The sequence below is a fragment of the Arabidopsis thaliana genome (assembly GCF_000001735.4).
Source record: "Arabidopsis thaliana chromosome 1 sequence".
NCBI classification, from domain to species: domain Eukaryota; kingdom Viridiplantae; phylum Streptophyta; class Magnoliopsida; order Brassicales; family Brassicaceae; genus Arabidopsis; species Arabidopsis thaliana.
Genome location: NC_003070.9, coordinates 26378389 through 26394328, shown reverse-complemented (window position 1 = coordinate 26394328; position 15940 = coordinate 26378389). Strand labels below are relative to the sequence as shown.

Sequence of the window (15940 nt, the reverse complement as noted above, 5' to 3'; positions counted from 1 at the left end):
ATTCTTCGAAATATATTGTGTACGTAAGTGACATCAAGCGGGTCAATAGGAACTTTTCGTAGAAAATAATCCGTTTTTACATCAGACAAAAAAATATTCATTTATCTGAGAAAATAATAATTAATTGGGTGTAATATCCAAAAGCCAAAAAAAAATCAAATCTTGAAATGCCCTGAAAACATGAACACTCTTCCCGTCGTCTCTCTCACAGCTTCTTCTTCCTTCAAATTCTTCCATTTTCCTTCTCTGCACCGTTCTCTCTCTCATTCCCCAAACTTCTCCTTCACCAAATCCCTTATCCTCAATCCAAACCACCTCTCCTTCAAATCCACCTTAAATTCTCTTTCACCGTCTCAGTCTCAGCTCTACGAGGAAGAAGACGACGAAGAAGAAGAAGAAGAAGACGAAGATGATGATGACGAAGCTGCTGACGAATACGACAATATCTCCGATGAAATTCGGAATAGCGATGACGACGACGACGATGAAGAAACCGAATTCTCCGTGGATTTGCCGACGGAATCAGCTCGGGAACGAGTGGAGTTCCGGTGGCAGAGAGTGGAGAAGCTTCGTAGTCTTGTTAGAGATTTTGGTGTTGAGATGATTGATATCGATGAACTCATTTCAATCTACGATTTTCGAATCGACAAGTTTCAGAGATTGGCTATTGAAGCTTTTCTTAGAGGTTCTTCTGTTGTGGTTTCTGCTCCGACTAGTAGTGGCAAGACTTTGATTGCTGAAGCTGCTGCTGTTTCCACGGTGGCTAAAGGTCGCCGGTTGTTCTACACTACACCTCTTAAAGCACTCTCTAATCAGAAGTTTCGTGAGTTTAGGGAGACATTTGGGGATGATAATGTTGGTCTACTCACAGGTGACTCTGCTATTAACAAAGATGCTCAGATTGTGATTATGACTACAGAGATTCTCCGTAACATGTTGTATCAAAGGTATTTTGCAACTGCAGCTCTCTCTGTGTGTATTTTATATGGTTTGCTCAGGAGCTTCTTTTTAACCTCAATTTTTGTGTTGAAATCTTTTTTAGTGTTGGAATGGCTTCTTCAGGAACTGGACTTTTTCATGTTGATGCCATTGTTTTGGATGAGGTTCACTATTTAAGTGATATATCTAGGGGAACTGTGTGGGAAGAGATAGTGAGTTTTTTTTCCCACTGTTTCTCTTCTTTCCTCCAAAGGCTTTATCTGTTGAGTGTTTCTAAGTTGGTTTCTGTGTTTCAAATACGATCAGGTCATTTATTGTCCAAAGGAGGTTCAACTTATATGCCTATCAGCTACAGTTGCAAATCCGGATGAATTAGCTGGTTGGATTGGTGAGGTGAGTCTGTGGACATTTTTCCTATAGGAATAGCTTTTCTTTATCGTGTTCATATCATAAGGAGTTATAACAATGTACGTAGTGCCTTGTTCATCGTCTCATTTATCTTCTATTGTTAAGCAACTTATATATTGTTTTGCTGATGAAGTATCTCAATTTCTAGTAATCTTGTACTAATACACGGTTATTTAAGATGCTTTCGTGTTTTGTTCTCAGATACATGGTAAAACTGAGTTGGTAACATCGACAAGACGCCCAGTTCCATTAACTTGGTACTTTTCAACAAAACATTCTTTATTACCTCTGCTTGATGAGAAAGGGATAAACGTGAATAGGTAACTGGTTCAAATCTGTACTTTTATCACCAACATTTATTGTAAAATCTTTCTCTTTGATAATAATTGGAGGATGCTTTTTAATTGGAGCAGGAAGCTTTCTCTCAATTATTTGCAACTGTCTGCCTCAGAAGCTAGATTCCGTGATGATGATGACGGGTATAGGAAAAGGAGGTCAAAGAAACGAGGAGGTGATACCAGCTACAACAACCTTGTGAACGTAACTGATTATCCTCTTTCAAAGAATGAGATAAACAAGATTCGTCGATCACAGGTCTTACATTATGCTTTCTAACAACCCTAACAAACTAGGCATTTGTCGTTTCTTATATATTTGAATATGATTTTTAACTTCTCATGATAATTTAATGACTGCTGAGTTTTGATTTCTAGGTACCTCAAATTAGCGACACATTATGGCATCTCCAGGGGAAAAATATGTTACCAGCGATATGGTTCATTTTTAACCGTAGAGGATGTGATGCAGCTGTACAGTATGTTGAAAATTTTCAGCTTTTAGATGATTGCGAGAAGAGTGAGGTTGAGTTGGCCTTGAAGAAGTTTCGCGTTCTTTATCCAGATGCAGTGAGAGAGAGTGCAGAGAAAGGACTGCTTAGGGGAATTGCTGCTCATCATGCAGGTTGTCTACCTCTTTGGAAATCTTTCATTGAGGAACTTTTTCAGCGAGGACTTGTTAAGGTTGTCTTTGCTACTGAGACACTTGCTGCTGGAATAAACATGCCGGCTAGAACGGCTGTTATCTCGTCTCTTTCAAAAAAGGCTGGTAATGAACGAATAGAGTTGGGTCCTAACGAATTGTACCAGATGGCTGGGCGTGCTGGACGCAGAGGCATCGATGAAAAGGGCTACACTGTGCTGGTTCAGACTGCTTTTGAAGGCGCTGAAGAGTGCTGCAAACTTGTCTTTGCTGGAGTTAAACCTCTCGTGTCACAATTTACTGCTTCATATGGCATGGTACTGAATCTGGTAGCTGGTTCAAAAGTTACTCGTAAATCAAGTGGAACTGAGGCCGGGAAAGTCTTACAAGCAGGGAGAAGTCTGGAAGAAGCCAAGAAATTAGTTGAGAAGAGTTTTGGAAACTATGTGAGCAGCAATGTGACGGTTGCTGCGAAGCAGGAACTTGCTGAAATCGACAATAAGATCGAGATTCTGTCATCTGAAATAAGTGATGAAGCAATAGATAAGAAGAGTAGGAAACTTCTTTCAGCGAGGGATTACAAGGAGATCACTGTACTTAAAGAAGAGCTACGGGAAGAGAAACGCAAGCGTGCTGAACAACGAAGAAGAATGGAACTCGAAAGGTTCTTAGCTCTAAAACCGCTCTTAAAAGGGATGGAAGAGGGGAACTTACCATTTATTTGTTTGGAGTTCAAGGATTCTGAAGGGAGGGAGCAGTCAGTCCCTGCTGTTTACTTGGGGCATATTGATTCATTTCAGGGTTCCAAACTTCAGAAGATGATGTCTTTGGATGAGTCTTTTGCGTTAAACTTAATCGAGGATGAGCTGGCGGCTGATGAACCTGGAAAGCCTAATGTTAAACCGTCTTACTATGTGGCCCTTGGCTCTGATAACTCATGGTATCTCTTTACTGAGAAGTGGGTTAGGACTGTCTACAGAACTGGTTTCCCTAACATTGCTCTAGCGCTTGGAGATGCTTTGCCTCGAGAAATCATGAAGAATCTCCTGGATAAAGCAGATATGCAGTGGGATAAACTAGCTGAATCTGAACTTGGAAGTTTGTGGAGATTGGAAGGATCTCTAGAGACATGGTCCTGGAGTTTAAACGTACCTGTCCTAAGCAGCCTTTCTGACGAAGATGAGGTGTTACATATGTCCGAAGAGTATGATAACGCGGCGCAAAAATACAAGGAACAAAGGAGCAAAATTTCGCGTTTGAAGAAGAAGATGTCCCGGTCAGAAGGGTTCAGAGAATATAAGAAAATTCTAGAGAATGCTAACTTGACGGTTGAGAAGATGAAACGGCTCAAGGCGAGATCGAGACGCCTTATAAACCGTTTAGAGCAGATTGAACCGTCTGGTTGGAAAGATTTCATGCGCATAAGCAACGTGATTCACGAAAGCAGAGCATTGGACATTAATACACACTTGATATTTCCTCTGGGAGAAACAGCTGCTGCAATCCGAGGAGAAAACGAGCTTTGGCTTGCAATGGTGTTGCGGAACAAAGCCCTGGTGGATCTCAAGCCTCCTCAACTAGCTGGTGTATGTGCAAGTTTAGTTTCAGAAGGCATAAAAGTTCGACCTTGGAGAGACAACAACTATATTTACGAGCCATCTGATACAGTAGTAGACATGGTCAATTTCTTAGAAGACCAAAGAAGCTCTCTTATAAAGCTTCAAGAGAAGCACGAGGTTATGATTCCATGTTGTCTGGACGTTCAGTTCTCTGGTATGGTTGAAGCTTGGGCTTCTGGATTAAGTTGGAAAGAAATGATGATGGAATGTGCAATGGACGAAGGCGATCTTGCTCGCCTGTTACGACGCACAATTGATCTCTTAGCTCAGATTCCTAAGTTGCCTGATATTGACCCAGTCCTGCAACGTAGTGCAGCAGCTGCAGCAGATATCATGGACCGTCCACCAATTAGTGAGCTTGCCGGTTAAAGTGAACCCCACATTAGCTCTGTCTTTAGTGAGACCCATTGGCAAAAAAAACACAAGAGCCTGGGATGTGCAAGAAGTGCATATGTAAGAATTGGGGATACAAGAACAAATTTTTCATTCAGATGATTAATGTTGGAAAGAATAGGAGCAACAAAGAAGAAATTTTAATTAATGTTACAACATACAAAATGCTTATATACACAATGGGAAACAAGACTTCAAGGCTTGGGCAGTTAATCCGTTTAGTATTCCTTCGATTTTCCCCCTCCCTCCCTTTTTATTTTCTGTGAGAATACAACAGGGACCAGAGGCAGTAACAGAAGTAAGAGCCATCTTACATTTCTTCTCTTCTGACAAAGCTCAATGCTGAGTATGGCAACCTTTTATCTCTCAAAAAGTGCGAAGTTGCTCTATTCCCGAGCGTTTTCTGGTAGTAAGTGACAGATGTCATTGACCGGTGAGAAGTTTTTGATATCTTTGTGTTCTCCTTTGCCTAATTAAAGAACCACTGCAAACAGAATCATGTGCGAGGGGTAAACCGCTTTGGTTTAAAAGTTTCCTCCTCTTAGCACGATGCAACACATCCTCGGTGTCTAATACATAGGAGACCTGAAGGAAACACCAGACAATTCTTTTTAAAAAGACGAGCTTAAAGTCCTTATCATGGAAACGCATAGTGGTGTAAGCAGGAAAAAAGGCACTGTACCTTTGAAGAACTGCAGGTTATCTTACATTCCAAACCATTAATAATCTTAACTTCATCCGTGGTGCAGAGTTCATCGTCACCACCATTTTTACGCTTATTCCTGAAAGGAAAATAGTATCTGATTAGTGCCCCTTTATCTTTAAAAGGATGGGATAGCCTTTAGTTAATTTTCTTGACTTTACCGTTTCAAATAGATTCGAGGATTCTCTTTCGCATTAGGTTGATAAGAAAGGAATACATTGTGGAGGTAAGCTGCAAAAGTTGGGTCCATGGATATGGATGTCACATCAGGCTTATCATGTCCATAGTCCAGAAGCTGAATAGAGAGTTTGCTTGGTGTCGATTGTTCCTGCAGAATAAAAGCACAAAGATACATATATTAAGAAGTTTCCTTGAGCTTGCTTGGTCCAAAACTGTGCTCTAGTAAATAATTCTTACACATTCAATGCGGTATATATCCTCATCGGGAAGAAGCACAAGAGCATTTTCGTAATAAACAGCATCCAGAAACTTCTCAGGCTTTCTGGATTTCTCATAAGCATAAAGCTGTTGTAATTTGTTGTCCATCTCATCAGCTGCTACTGCTTGGAGCTGGAGGATCACATTGGTCAGTTGGATCATATGTGACGACTAAAGAGATAAAGAAGGTAACAAAACATCAAAAGAAAACCTACATGCTTGATGAGCTTATAGATCAGTTTGTCTAATGTGAAGAGAACATATGACTGGGTCCCGATAATTGCTCGGCAATCATCTTCGAACTTTGAATTATCGGATGTGCCATCGAGCAAATTGTAGAGAGCATCCATGATTCTGTTCCAATACAGAAACTCGATGTATAAGCAACAACACATATAGATGCGTCCTGTGGTAATTGGTATAAAGAACCGCAAAGGAAAGTCACCTGGCGTACGAATCAGCGGGGTTTGTTGGATTTGAGGTCTTCCACTTTCTATCTGGAGATGATGAATTGATTTTTGCTGATAATATTCTGTCATACAAAATCTGTATACAGAGTAACCACAAAAAGTTAGCCTCCAGAAAGATTCCAGCGTCATTGATTTGCAGATTCAAGAATGATATGTTTACCTGATGAAGCCTGAATAGAACATAAAAAGAATCATTCCCATAAAAGACTTGTGAGTTCTTCCGAGAATCATCGTTGTCCTTATCGTACAAAGCTGGAGGGACATACTTTGCAAGAGGTTTCACATGTAGCAGGTTTTTTACTGAGATGGACAACACAGGCATATCTCCTTCAGTATCATCATGGCCATCAGACATACCTTCTTCAGCCTCACCTTCACTTTCTACCTTATTATGGTCTATATCATCTTCGCGATAACAATCTTCACCATCACCAGAGTCAGTTCCAGAAACATCACCGTTGTGAGATGTGTTTCCGCTACCATCTGATGATCTTGGAGCACTTGCATCATCTGCAGTTGCATCATTCTCCTTACTTTTGCTGAGAGCCTCCATGTCATTCTCTCCATGAACTGCATAATTATCTTCTTCAAAATCTCCTGTTGGAGAAAGTTCACCCTCCTCTCTTTCGACTTTGGCTTCCCCAGCGAACCATTCTGCTACTGTCCCATTTGGAATTACAGGGTTGTCGCCAATCTGTGGGATAAGTAAGTAGTTTATCACTTTCGTTGATAAACTCAGGACTGAAGTATTTTATCATCTAAAGACTGTTCAGCTCAACATTTCAATATATGCAATAATACCTCTACGCGTGGCCCATTTACGTAATTTGGCTTCAACTCCTCCGTTCCACTGGTTAATGCAGGTTTTGGATTACTATTGCTAAGCCCTGGCGAGTATAAAAGAAAAGGATACCATTCTTCATCTAAAAAACAAGAAAATAATCCATGATAACTACCAAACAAGAGTTAAACTGCTTACCCGCAACGGATAAACTGCTGATTTTTCCATTCCTTTGAGGTAACAATCCATCCAGAGGTAGTGCATTTGAGTTATGGGCACGTTCAATAGAAACAGCTTGTTTGGTTTCGGCTCTTTCGTCAGGTGTGGTCAGATTCTTCGGCATTTTATCATTCTGAGTGTTGTCACATGATAACAAGGCATCTGAGGTCTTACTAGAAGTAACATCTTTATCCAACTCACTAGCTTGCCGCACTTGATTACTTTCATTGACTTTTCGAGGGCCATTTGACCGCATAGAGTTGGCAATACTAGCTCCATTTTGAGGACTGACAGCATCTTCTTGGTCTTCTCGGTCATGGTTTGTAGACTTGACAGCATCTTCTCGGTCTTCGGCACCTTGAGGGCGAGAAGGAACACCAAATATTGGTTCCAAAAATTCTGTCCATACCTTCATTACCTTATCTAACTGTTCTGTTGAACACATTTCTCCACATGAATACTTGATCAGCTGATACAGATCTTCGTGAAGATCAGGATCCGGATAATCAAAACTCATATTGGAAGAAATAGTTCGTCTATTTCCAGCCGCAAGAGCAAGAAGTGCATCATCTTCGCCTCGCTTCTTTTCAGAGATCTCTTTTATCTCTGCCAGCAATGCTGCAGTGAAAGATAGTAGTGCATAAGAACTTCATAAGTAGATTTTTTCTAGGAGCATTTTCTCTTATAATATGTAAGGAGAAAAAACCTTTTGTGCTCAGATTCTTTGAATCCTGCTGTTTGAAATAAAAACTGCGATGATCAAGCGACCTGTGGTAGTTCTTTGTATATATGTCAGCCCAGACTTTGTTAAACTCAGTACGACACCTTGCCCATTCTTCTTGCTTTTGTTTCAAACGGGTTAGTATTACCGGTAAAGCAAGATATGCATTCTTCTTTAACAAATCCAACACATCGAGCCCATGGTCACTGTATAACCGTTCTATGCATCTTAGGTTTAGAGCTACAAGACAAAAACAAAACAATATACATCAGTTGGAAGAAAAAAATTCAGAATATCAGCTCTGCTGTAAGAGAAGAGCTCAATATACCTGTGAGGTGATCCTCGATACAGATGGGAGTATCGGTTTTCAATTCATTACTGTTAATCTTTGCCAATAACTCTTCAACTCGATTAGTAGCCGAGATCACAGACTCTAATAACATGTCTAGCTCGAACCTAAAGCACAGCAACAAACAAATATTTACCTAATCAAAACTATTCCAAGAAAGCACTCAACAAATAAACATACATTAATCACTAACCTGTCATCTTCACATTTGAATAGGCTCTCTTCGTATTGGTTCTTGCGCATGTGTTTGAATGAATAGTCTTCACTTCCTGAAGTGACAGAGACCCAATGATCATTAAGCACTTGGCTACCAATCTCCATTTTTTGGCTTGCTATAGGAATTGGATACTGCAAGAGAACAAAGTATGTATGTACATTTAACTAATGAAGCAAAAAATAAAAAAAAAACAAGAGGGGAAGATTTGTTAGTGATTAGCACCATACATTCTTTGGAAGTCTCCGATAACTAGGTGTGCACTGTTCACAGTTCGAGAGATCTAGTTCACTGATAGGTTTAGCCCATTTCTGACTCGCTGCCACCTTTTCAAGCCTCTCCTTCTCACGGTCTCTTTCTCTATACCTTTCAATCTTCTCACGTTCTCGGTCTGTATCTTTGTCAAGTGACTTAGTAGGTTGAGGACATTTGCCTTCACTCCACAAGGATTCTGTAGTTACAGTAATCCAATGGTTAGAGTCAATTCAATACGTCCGAAGAGGTATGTCAGAAGTATATTATAAAAGGTACTAGACTTACTCTTAGACACGATACCAGAGAGTAATCCATCTGCAGAAAGAAAACAGAAAAAAGGTCAAATCTTAAGTTCTTTGACTGGCGAGTGTAAGAAGAGAAAGCACTAGTTGGACTGGTTATTACCATTCTTGTCACACTGAGCCAAAAAGACTTTGAAGGCGTCCATAAGGTCTGGATATACACCAATTAAATCACTCACCTAATACAAGAATATATATGTTCACGAGTCATTGACAGGTAAAGTCCATAAGGTTTCTCACAAACTTCTCCAACTTAACCATGCAGTGAGAAAGCTTAAGTCAGCATAAAAGCATACCAAAGACTGCAATTCTGGTTGGCTGATTATCTCCTTTGAATAGAGATTAAGACATCGTAAGAACTCTTGGTTATCCGCGGTATCAAGCTTTGCCTTCACTCTATCAACAAAAGCAAGTTCTTGGCTATGACCTGTAACCACATAAGACAATTTAAGAACACAACAACTAGCAGAGACGATGAACTCACTCCTAACTTTCTAAGAAATCAATTATGAAACCTTTTTCATCATAAGTAGATGAACTCGGAATGGCTCCAGAAAACTTGTCTCCTTCCCTGGCTTGATCTGACATTTCAGCAGAATCATCATCCTTACGTATCAATTTCTTTTTGCTGTTGAAGAAATGTTCTTTATGGCTATCGTGGTCAAGACCTCTGTAATCTTTCCTGTCTCTATCATCCATGAAATCATTCTTTTTGTCAATGCGTCTCACTTCTTCTTTACTATCTTTCAACAAAGACCTCTCATGGTCTACGTCCATATTTTCGGTTTTGAGGGCACGGTTAGGATGCGAAGTAATAATCCGGTCCTTCTGTAACAATATCCAAACCAGTGATGTCTCTAAGAATCAATTGCATAGTGAACAACTATTTAAAGAAAAAGAGAAAGAAACCTTATCAAGATCTATTTGACGCATGGTGGGAAGAGACTTAATGCCTCTATCACGTACTGGAACTTTTACAGAATCATTAGTAGATGCAGTTGCTGAAGTATCAGGGAGAAAGTGAGTGAACTCTCCAAGCAAATCGTGATGGTCCCGAAAAAGGATAGCCACCTGCAAGTTCAACATATTGAAAACTAAGACAAAAATGGACAACCAAAACAATGAAAAAACAGTGTACCACAAATGGCTACAAAACACACACCTCATGGTAGACCTCAGTAATAGACTTGTTTTCCTTTCTATACATGTTCAAAATGTCTAAAAACGATTTGTATACACGATCATCGCCTTGAAACCTTGTCTGCAGATAAAATGATAGTAGTTAAGAAGCCAAGTAGCAAGAGAAGAAAAAAAGGGGAAATGCACCATATATAATCTTCTACCTTAATCTTGTTAACAAAACTAATAGCTTCCTCAAACTCAACAGGCTTCTTTGGTGCAGCGGGTTGGTCATCCTCGGGTCGGAGAGTTATCTCGAAACCCTTTGGTAAGAAAGTATTAAACCCCAAAATCAATTCTCTGTTCCCTTTAAAAAGTTCTTTCACCCTTAAGATAACACCAGTAGTATCAACTCTACAATGACAAAATAAGATCAGATTTCAAATTGAACTAAAGAGCAAAAAATAAAATAACAGTGAGCAAAAACAATACCTCTGAGCTTTAAAATCTTTCATAACCTCAAGAAACTCATCGTATTTGTCACGTTTATCTTGAAATTTATCCTTGACAGCTTTAAGATATGCAAGTGCATCATTTGTAGTTAGCTTCTGTGCACTACTTCCTCCAACCATGGTTTATATTTTGCCAGAGCTTCATTAACCACAGAAACCAAAAAATTTAGCCGCAAATTAGATCACTGTGCATCTCCAAGCAAACTCAATTCACCAAACTAAAGTCTTTGAATTTGGGCAATTCGATTGAAAATAAAAATAAATCCTTTTGAATCTTAAATCAAGAAACAATCCAAATAAAATATTGAACTCTGCAAGCAATCTCAAACTAAAGCAGTAGATCTAGCAAGTAGAGAACAATCAAAGCAAAATCGAGAAAAGAGTTTAAGAAACAATGAAGCAGAAAAAATCGATCTTAAGAACTTAATCTTCAGATTAATTCACATTACGGCGCTTCAAGATAAGAATTAAGAAACACAAAAAAAAAAAACGCTTCGAAAAAAGTAAAAGATGATCGTAGAGAGAGTTACCGAATTTTGCAGAGACACAAGTCTACAAGCACAAGCTTCCTCCTTACCGCACACGGAAACACACCACAAAGACAAGACTTTAAACCAAATTCTTTGCAGACAGAACTAAAAAGAAATAAGACATAAGTTAAAATCATATTTATGGTGAAGATGAGAAGATGAGACTTCTCAAAGGTTTTTTAATTTTTTTTACTTCTGCCTTAATTGTAATTTAATTTATTGTTTATATTATATGATTTGGTGTAATAACTATTTTACTATTCATTAAGCCCATTTTTTACTTAATTACCAAAAAAAAGTTTTCCCTGTTATTTTTTACCTTTTCCATCACCATATATTATTTATTATTATGAAACATATTAAAAAAAAGTTTATTAATATTAAAAATGTAGTAAATACGGTAGAGGAAACAACAGTCAAATGATTAATATAAAAAAATAAAAATAATAATAATAAGAATAATAAATAAATAAAAAACGGTAGAGAAACATATATCGATGATGGAAAATAAAGAATTGAAAAAAATATGAAATACAACTTAGAGACAGCCGTTGCTAGGTTGCTTATAGGTAGAGTAACCGGTTATAGCCGGTGAGGTTAATTGGGGGATTAGGGCGCAGCAGAGCTAGAGGATTGGATTTTGGTTATTTTGGGACCTTGCAATTCGGGTTTGTGTAGTTCGGTGATTTTGTTATTTTTGGGTGATGGTGTGGGTATAATAGGAATGTTAGGAGAATTTAACTATCAATGTCATGTGCTACAATTAGTAAATTCGAGGCTTTTTATGATCTAGAAAGCATTTTGCCAGTTTTGTTTTATTTATTTATTGAACTGTTTTATTTCATGTATAGGCTATATTGGTAGATCGTAGATATGATTATGGATCATTTAAGTCGTTTGGTTCTTTAAGGTGGTTTTGTGATTTGTAATTTTTCTAGTTTAAAGTAAGTTTTCAACTTCTAAGAATCAAATAATTCCAATGAAAAAATCATTTCTCTCGTGTCGGTTCAAATTTAGTTTGTCAGTCGGACTTTGCTAATACTCTTTTGAATTTTGATAGGTAGGTAAACTTAAGATGACTATGTAGATGTGGATAATTTTTGGTGACATAGAATATGGTTATCTAACAACAAAGTGAAGCTTCAATCAAATTGGGCATTTGGTCTAGTGGTATGATTCTCGCTTAGGGTGCGAGAGGTCCGGAGTTCAATTCTCCGAATGCCCCCTTTGTTTTACACTATCTTTTTAATTAATCCTACGTACACTTTTACTTCCTTTCCAGTTTTCTTATCTTTTGGGCCCAAATATTGGCATTTTCACACATTTTAGTTTTAGCGTTTGTTATTGTCGGCCCATTATGTACCTACACGACCCAACTTCTCTCGTTTATGTTTCCCCACTCTCCGAGTCAAATTAACATTGACGCCAAAATATAACAATGAACTGGCATGGTGATGACATGGACTTTGGTCAAACATTGATGCAGTTTGGATGGTCCCCAAACATTGTCGCCTTCATCTCAGAGCTTGGCTCGAACCGCAAGGTGGCTTCGTCACACTCATAACTCATAACTCCTGTCGTTTTTTCTCTACAATCCGTGAGAGAAAATCGCGATCCGAAGTGTACTTCTTTCCTCTCTTTGACATCGTTAATAATATTTTTTCCAATCAAACCGCCAATATCTACTTCGGAAACATTAGCTGAAATCTTAAGAAGCTGAGGATTGAAGTATTTGAGATTGTAGTATCTGATCATATACAAGATTCAATTAGTTTTGAAAATACGAACGAATTAAGGAATTTAAAACGGGTTTAAAAAATAGTAGGAAATAGATTCATTACTTTTGTGGGGATGAGGTAGCAAGAGTGACATTCTTGTAAAGCAAGGAAGCTTCAAGGTCTCCTTGAAGACATATATACTTACCAGGAAGATCATCAGGGATCCTTATCGACAAATCCCATTTTGCATTAAGACGAGTCATTGTAATATTTTGCACCGTGAAATCCATTGAAGCTAACTCTATTTTCGGCACCGGGATTTTGCCAGAATTGTCTTTTATCATCAACAAAACCAGACCACAAATACCAAAGGCTATGAGAAAAGAAACGAAGATCCGCACTCCTATAGATAGTTCTTCGTCTGCCATTCTAAGTGATTGATTGAAGAGAAACGAGGAAACTATTTTGGAGTGCAAAAGGAAGATGAGACAGTTTAATAAAGATATAGTTGTTAAGGAAAGATAATTTTTAAGAAAATGAACTTTAACCTATACTTAATTATATGATATGTTATTAAAATTTAGTTAAAGATATAGTTGTTTTTAATTAATTAAAGTATTTCAAAACAATAATTAAGTATTTTCTTATTTTTTCATTTTTCTCTCTCTTTTTTAAAATAAATTTATCCTCCATATCTTATTTCAAAACAATAATCTCAAACTTGCTAACTCTCGTGATTGCAACAAATATCAATTAAATCATCAGATTTCACCATGTATAAAATCTAAAAGTTTTGAAATATTTAAGATAAAAATATAAAAGTTTGTAACTGTATTAGAAAAGAAATTTAGACAAATAAAGTAAAATAAAAACCATATATTAAAAGGGTTATAGAAAAAAAGTTGTAAAAGTTCTTTATCCTACAAAAAAAGTCTGGTTTTCAAAATTAATAACTCACAATTAAAGATGAAATGAGTAAACGCATCAGCTTGGATTTTAAAATCTGATAGCTTCTTCCCTGCATTCGACTTCTCTCTTGTTAGCATTGCATCTGATAGAGCTTTGGCTTCCACAGTTGAGCCACCTCAACACCTAGGCAATATTCTTTTGTTTGTATGGTTTGGTTCAAATTATCTTCTTGTACCGTGTCGGGTTTGTTGTCGTTTATTTGAGAATTTGTAATTCGCCGTTTGTTCTTTTAATTAGTGCAGCAACCTTTAACCCAAAAAAAAAGGTTTGGTACATTCTCACTAAGCATAATTATATTGTCTTAAGTAAATTGATAAATAATTTGTGTATTATCCATAATATTCAGTTTAAATAGTATAAAACAACTTGAAAAATTGAGTACTAGTTTTACCAGTTCAGCAACAAACTAATGATAATCCCCATTGAGTCAAATGGAAGCAGATAAAGTGGCTTTGAACCACAACTTGCATGGCTTCATTGTATACATAATTCATCATTCTTCATCCATAATGTGGAAGAAAGAGATGAAATTCCTCAAGCAAGTCTCGATGGCCTTGAAAAAGGATAGCCACCTACAAAATAATACATTACATTAAATCCAATACAAGAAAGATGGAAAAAGAAAAGGTAGTGAAACATATATATATATACACCTCCTGGTAGAGCTCAGCAACGCTCTTGTTTTCCTTTTTATGCGTTTTCAAAACCTCTAAAAATGAGTTGAATACATCATTGTTCTGAAATCTTGTCTACAGAAAAAATGATATTTAAGAGAAAAGTAAAAAAAAAAATTGTACAGAAAAGAGTAATATAATTTCTAGTAGGGCTGCAAAATAAACAGCAATAGAGAATACAAATGATATAAACCGAAATATTTACACCGAAACTAACCCTTAATTAAAACGATAAATCTGATATCCTAAATTTTAACACTAAAATCTAAACAAGTTTATTCATCTCTCTAAATTTAAATGACTAAACCTGTTTTTTATTTAGATTTTAGATCTTTTGGATCAAAATAATCATAATCAAACTCTAATTACTAGTATGATTTTGCCCAACTACCTTGACCTTGTTGACAAATTCATATGCTTCGTCAAAGTGAGCAAACTTCGAATTTGACGTAAGTTCGTCATCACTGAGTGTTATTTCAAACCCCGTTGGCAAGAATGTGTTGAAACCTAAGAGAAGCTCTGGTTGCCCTTTGAAGAGTTCTTTCACTTTTGATATGACGTCACATGTTTTAGCTCTACAATTAGTAAAAAAAAAAAAAAACAGTTTACCAAAACTTTATATAACTAAGAGCTGAAACTATTATGAGGGAAGAAGAAGAAAAAAAATACCTCTGACCTCTGAAATCCTTCATGATCGTAAGAAAACTATCATATATTTCACGATTATCTTGATATTTAGTTTTTACAAGATGGAGGAAATCAAGTGCATCGGTTGTAGTTAGCTTCTTATTTGCAACCATGGTTTTGAAACTGACAACTGGCAAGTGCTTCATTATCCAGAGGAAGAGAAAATAGATTAATGTTCGACTCCCAATATAAACAACTTTGAAAATCAATACAAGTCTTAAATCTCAATAAACGAATTCAAGATATATAAGTTCAAAGAAAAATAATCGAAATTATCCCAAAAATTCATACAACCAGCGCAGATCTAGCAATTAGAGTCATAGAAAACATTGCAAGGGAATTTACAGCTATCGACCAGAAGATTTGAATCTAACTTACTCCTCAGATTATGTCACACTATATTTTGATCTAAGAATTTCAGTATAGAAACAAGATAGGATCAAAGTGAAGAGGATCGATCAAAGTTCGCTAGGACACAAGTATTGATGGACACGTTACCTCACACGTAACAGGCTTACAGGAAGATACAAAAGACTTGACAATTGACACAAAGAAAGTCGTAAGGTTTTAGGTTTATAAATAACTACATGAGTCATATAAAGATACTTAATATCACGTACGTTAAACATAATCTTTTTGTTAACATAACGATTCGATTTTCTCTCCTTTATATGGATTTTTTACTCTTTTTCTTAATATACCAAATACTACTTTTATGAGTCTTATCCAATATTTATAGAAAGAAAAAAGTAGGCCTTCAGATTAAAAACAAAATTGATAAGTCCAAACCGAAGTTTGTGCAAATCGGTTCTAGTTTGGTTATTAGATACAAACCAATCGGTAGATTTGATTTCGAAATTTAATTATCGGTTCGGTACGTTAAACAGACTAACTAAATAAATTTTTTAAGTTGATGTAATGATTAACTTATGATATTGATGT

The 15940-nt window shown here is 36.9% G+C and overlaps 4 protein-coding genes, 1 long non-coding RNA gene and 1 other non-coding gene across 9 annotated transcripts; 2 read left to right on the top strand and 4 right to left on the bottom strand.

The window, feature by feature from the left end:
* Positions 1 to 132: 132 nt before the first annotated feature.
* On the top strand, positions 133 to 4313 carry EMB25 (DEAD/DEAH box helicase; the record flags this gene model as incomplete). The annotated part of the gene is made up of 6 exons (NM_105675.2): positions 133 to 947; positions 1043 to 1151; positions 1246 to 1332; positions 1549 to 1667; positions 1761 to 1941; positions 2061 to 4313. The coding sequence occupies exons 1-6, from the start codon at positions 181 to 183 to the stop codon at positions 4311 to 4313; spliced, it is 3516 nt and encodes a 1171-aa protein (NP_177164.1). The 5' UTR covers positions 133 to 180.
* Positions 4314 to 4412: 99 nt separating this feature from the next.
* On the bottom strand, positions 4413 to 11113 carry SNL4 (SIN3-like 4). 2 transcript variants are annotated; one of them, NM_105674.6, is made up of 22 exons: positions 10951 to 11113; positions 10401 to 10559; positions 10133 to 10322; positions 9952 to 10050; positions 9699 to 9860; positions 9305 to 9617; positions 9086 to 9216; positions 8893 to 8968; positions 8773 to 8802; positions 8463 to 8683; positions 8212 to 8366; positions 7998 to 8125; positions 7655 to 7909; positions 6928 to 7566; positions 6750 to 6835; positions 6109 to 6642; positions 5924 to 6024; positions 5694 to 5832; positions 5458 to 5610; positions 5202 to 5368; positions 5020 to 5119; positions 4413 to 4922 (listed from the first exon to the last, which is right to left on the bottom strand). In NM_105674.6, the coding sequence occupies exons 2-22, from the start codon at positions 10538 to 10540 to the stop codon at positions 4761 to 4763; spliced, it is 3981 nt and encodes a 1326-aa protein (NP_177163.3). In that variant the 5' UTR covers positions 10541 to 10559; positions 10951 to 11113; the 3' UTR covers positions 4413 to 4760. The 2 variants fall into 2 exon arrangements, with proteins under 2 accessions (NP_177163.3, NP_001323064.1); NM_001334433.1 differs by lacking the exon at positions 10951 to 11113 and having other exon boundaries at positions 10401 to 10889.
* A 416-nt stretch (positions 11114 to 11529) lies between these two features.
* AT1G09133 lies at positions 11530 to 11731 on the bottom strand. Its single transcript, NR_139568.1, has one exon. It is a non-coding gene; the product is annotated as an other RNA (long non-coding RNA).
* Positions 11732 to 12103: 372 nt separating this feature from the next.
* AT1G70050 lies at positions 12104 to 12175 on the top strand. Its single transcript has one exon. It is a non-coding gene; the product is annotated as a tRNA-Pro (tRNA).
* A 22-nt stretch (positions 12176 to 12197) lies between these two features.
* AT1G70040 (transmembrane protein, putative (DUF1163)) lies at positions 12198 to 13096 on the bottom strand (the record flags this gene model as incomplete). Its single annotated transcript, NM_105673.2, has 2 exons — positions 12198 to 12697; positions 12792 to 13096. The coding sequence occupies 2 exons, from the start codon at positions 13094 to 13096 to the stop codon at positions 12421 to 12423; spliced, it is 582 nt and encodes a 193-aa protein (NP_177162.1). The 3' UTR covers positions 12198 to 12420.
* An 853-nt stretch (positions 13097 to 13949) lies between these two features.
* Positions 13950 to 15688, bottom strand: AT1G70030 (Paired amphipathic helix (PAH2) superfamily protein). Of its 3 annotated transcripts, NM_105672.3 has the most exons (5): positions 15497 to 15688; positions 14981 to 15138; positions 14703 to 14886; positions 14291 to 14386; positions 13950 to 14209 (listed from the first exon to the last, which is right to left on the bottom strand). In NM_105672.3, the coding sequence occupies exons 2-5, from the start codon at positions 15109 to 15111 to the stop codon at positions 14138 to 14140; spliced, it is 483 nt and encodes a 160-aa protein (NP_177161.2). In that variant the 5' UTR covers positions 15112 to 15138; positions 15497 to 15688; the 3' UTR covers positions 13950 to 14137. The 3 variants fall into 3 exon arrangements, with proteins under 3 accessions (NP_177161.2, NP_001321202.1, NP_001321201.1); NM_001334431.1 differs by lacking the exons at positions 14291 to 14386; positions 15497 to 15688 and having other exon boundaries at positions 14981 to 15473; NM_001334432.1 differs by lacking the exons at positions 13950 to 14209; positions 14291 to 14386; positions 15497 to 15688 and having other exon boundaries at positions 14665 to 14886; positions 14981 to 15473.
* Between the last annotated feature and the right edge of the window lie 252 nt (positions 15689 to 15940).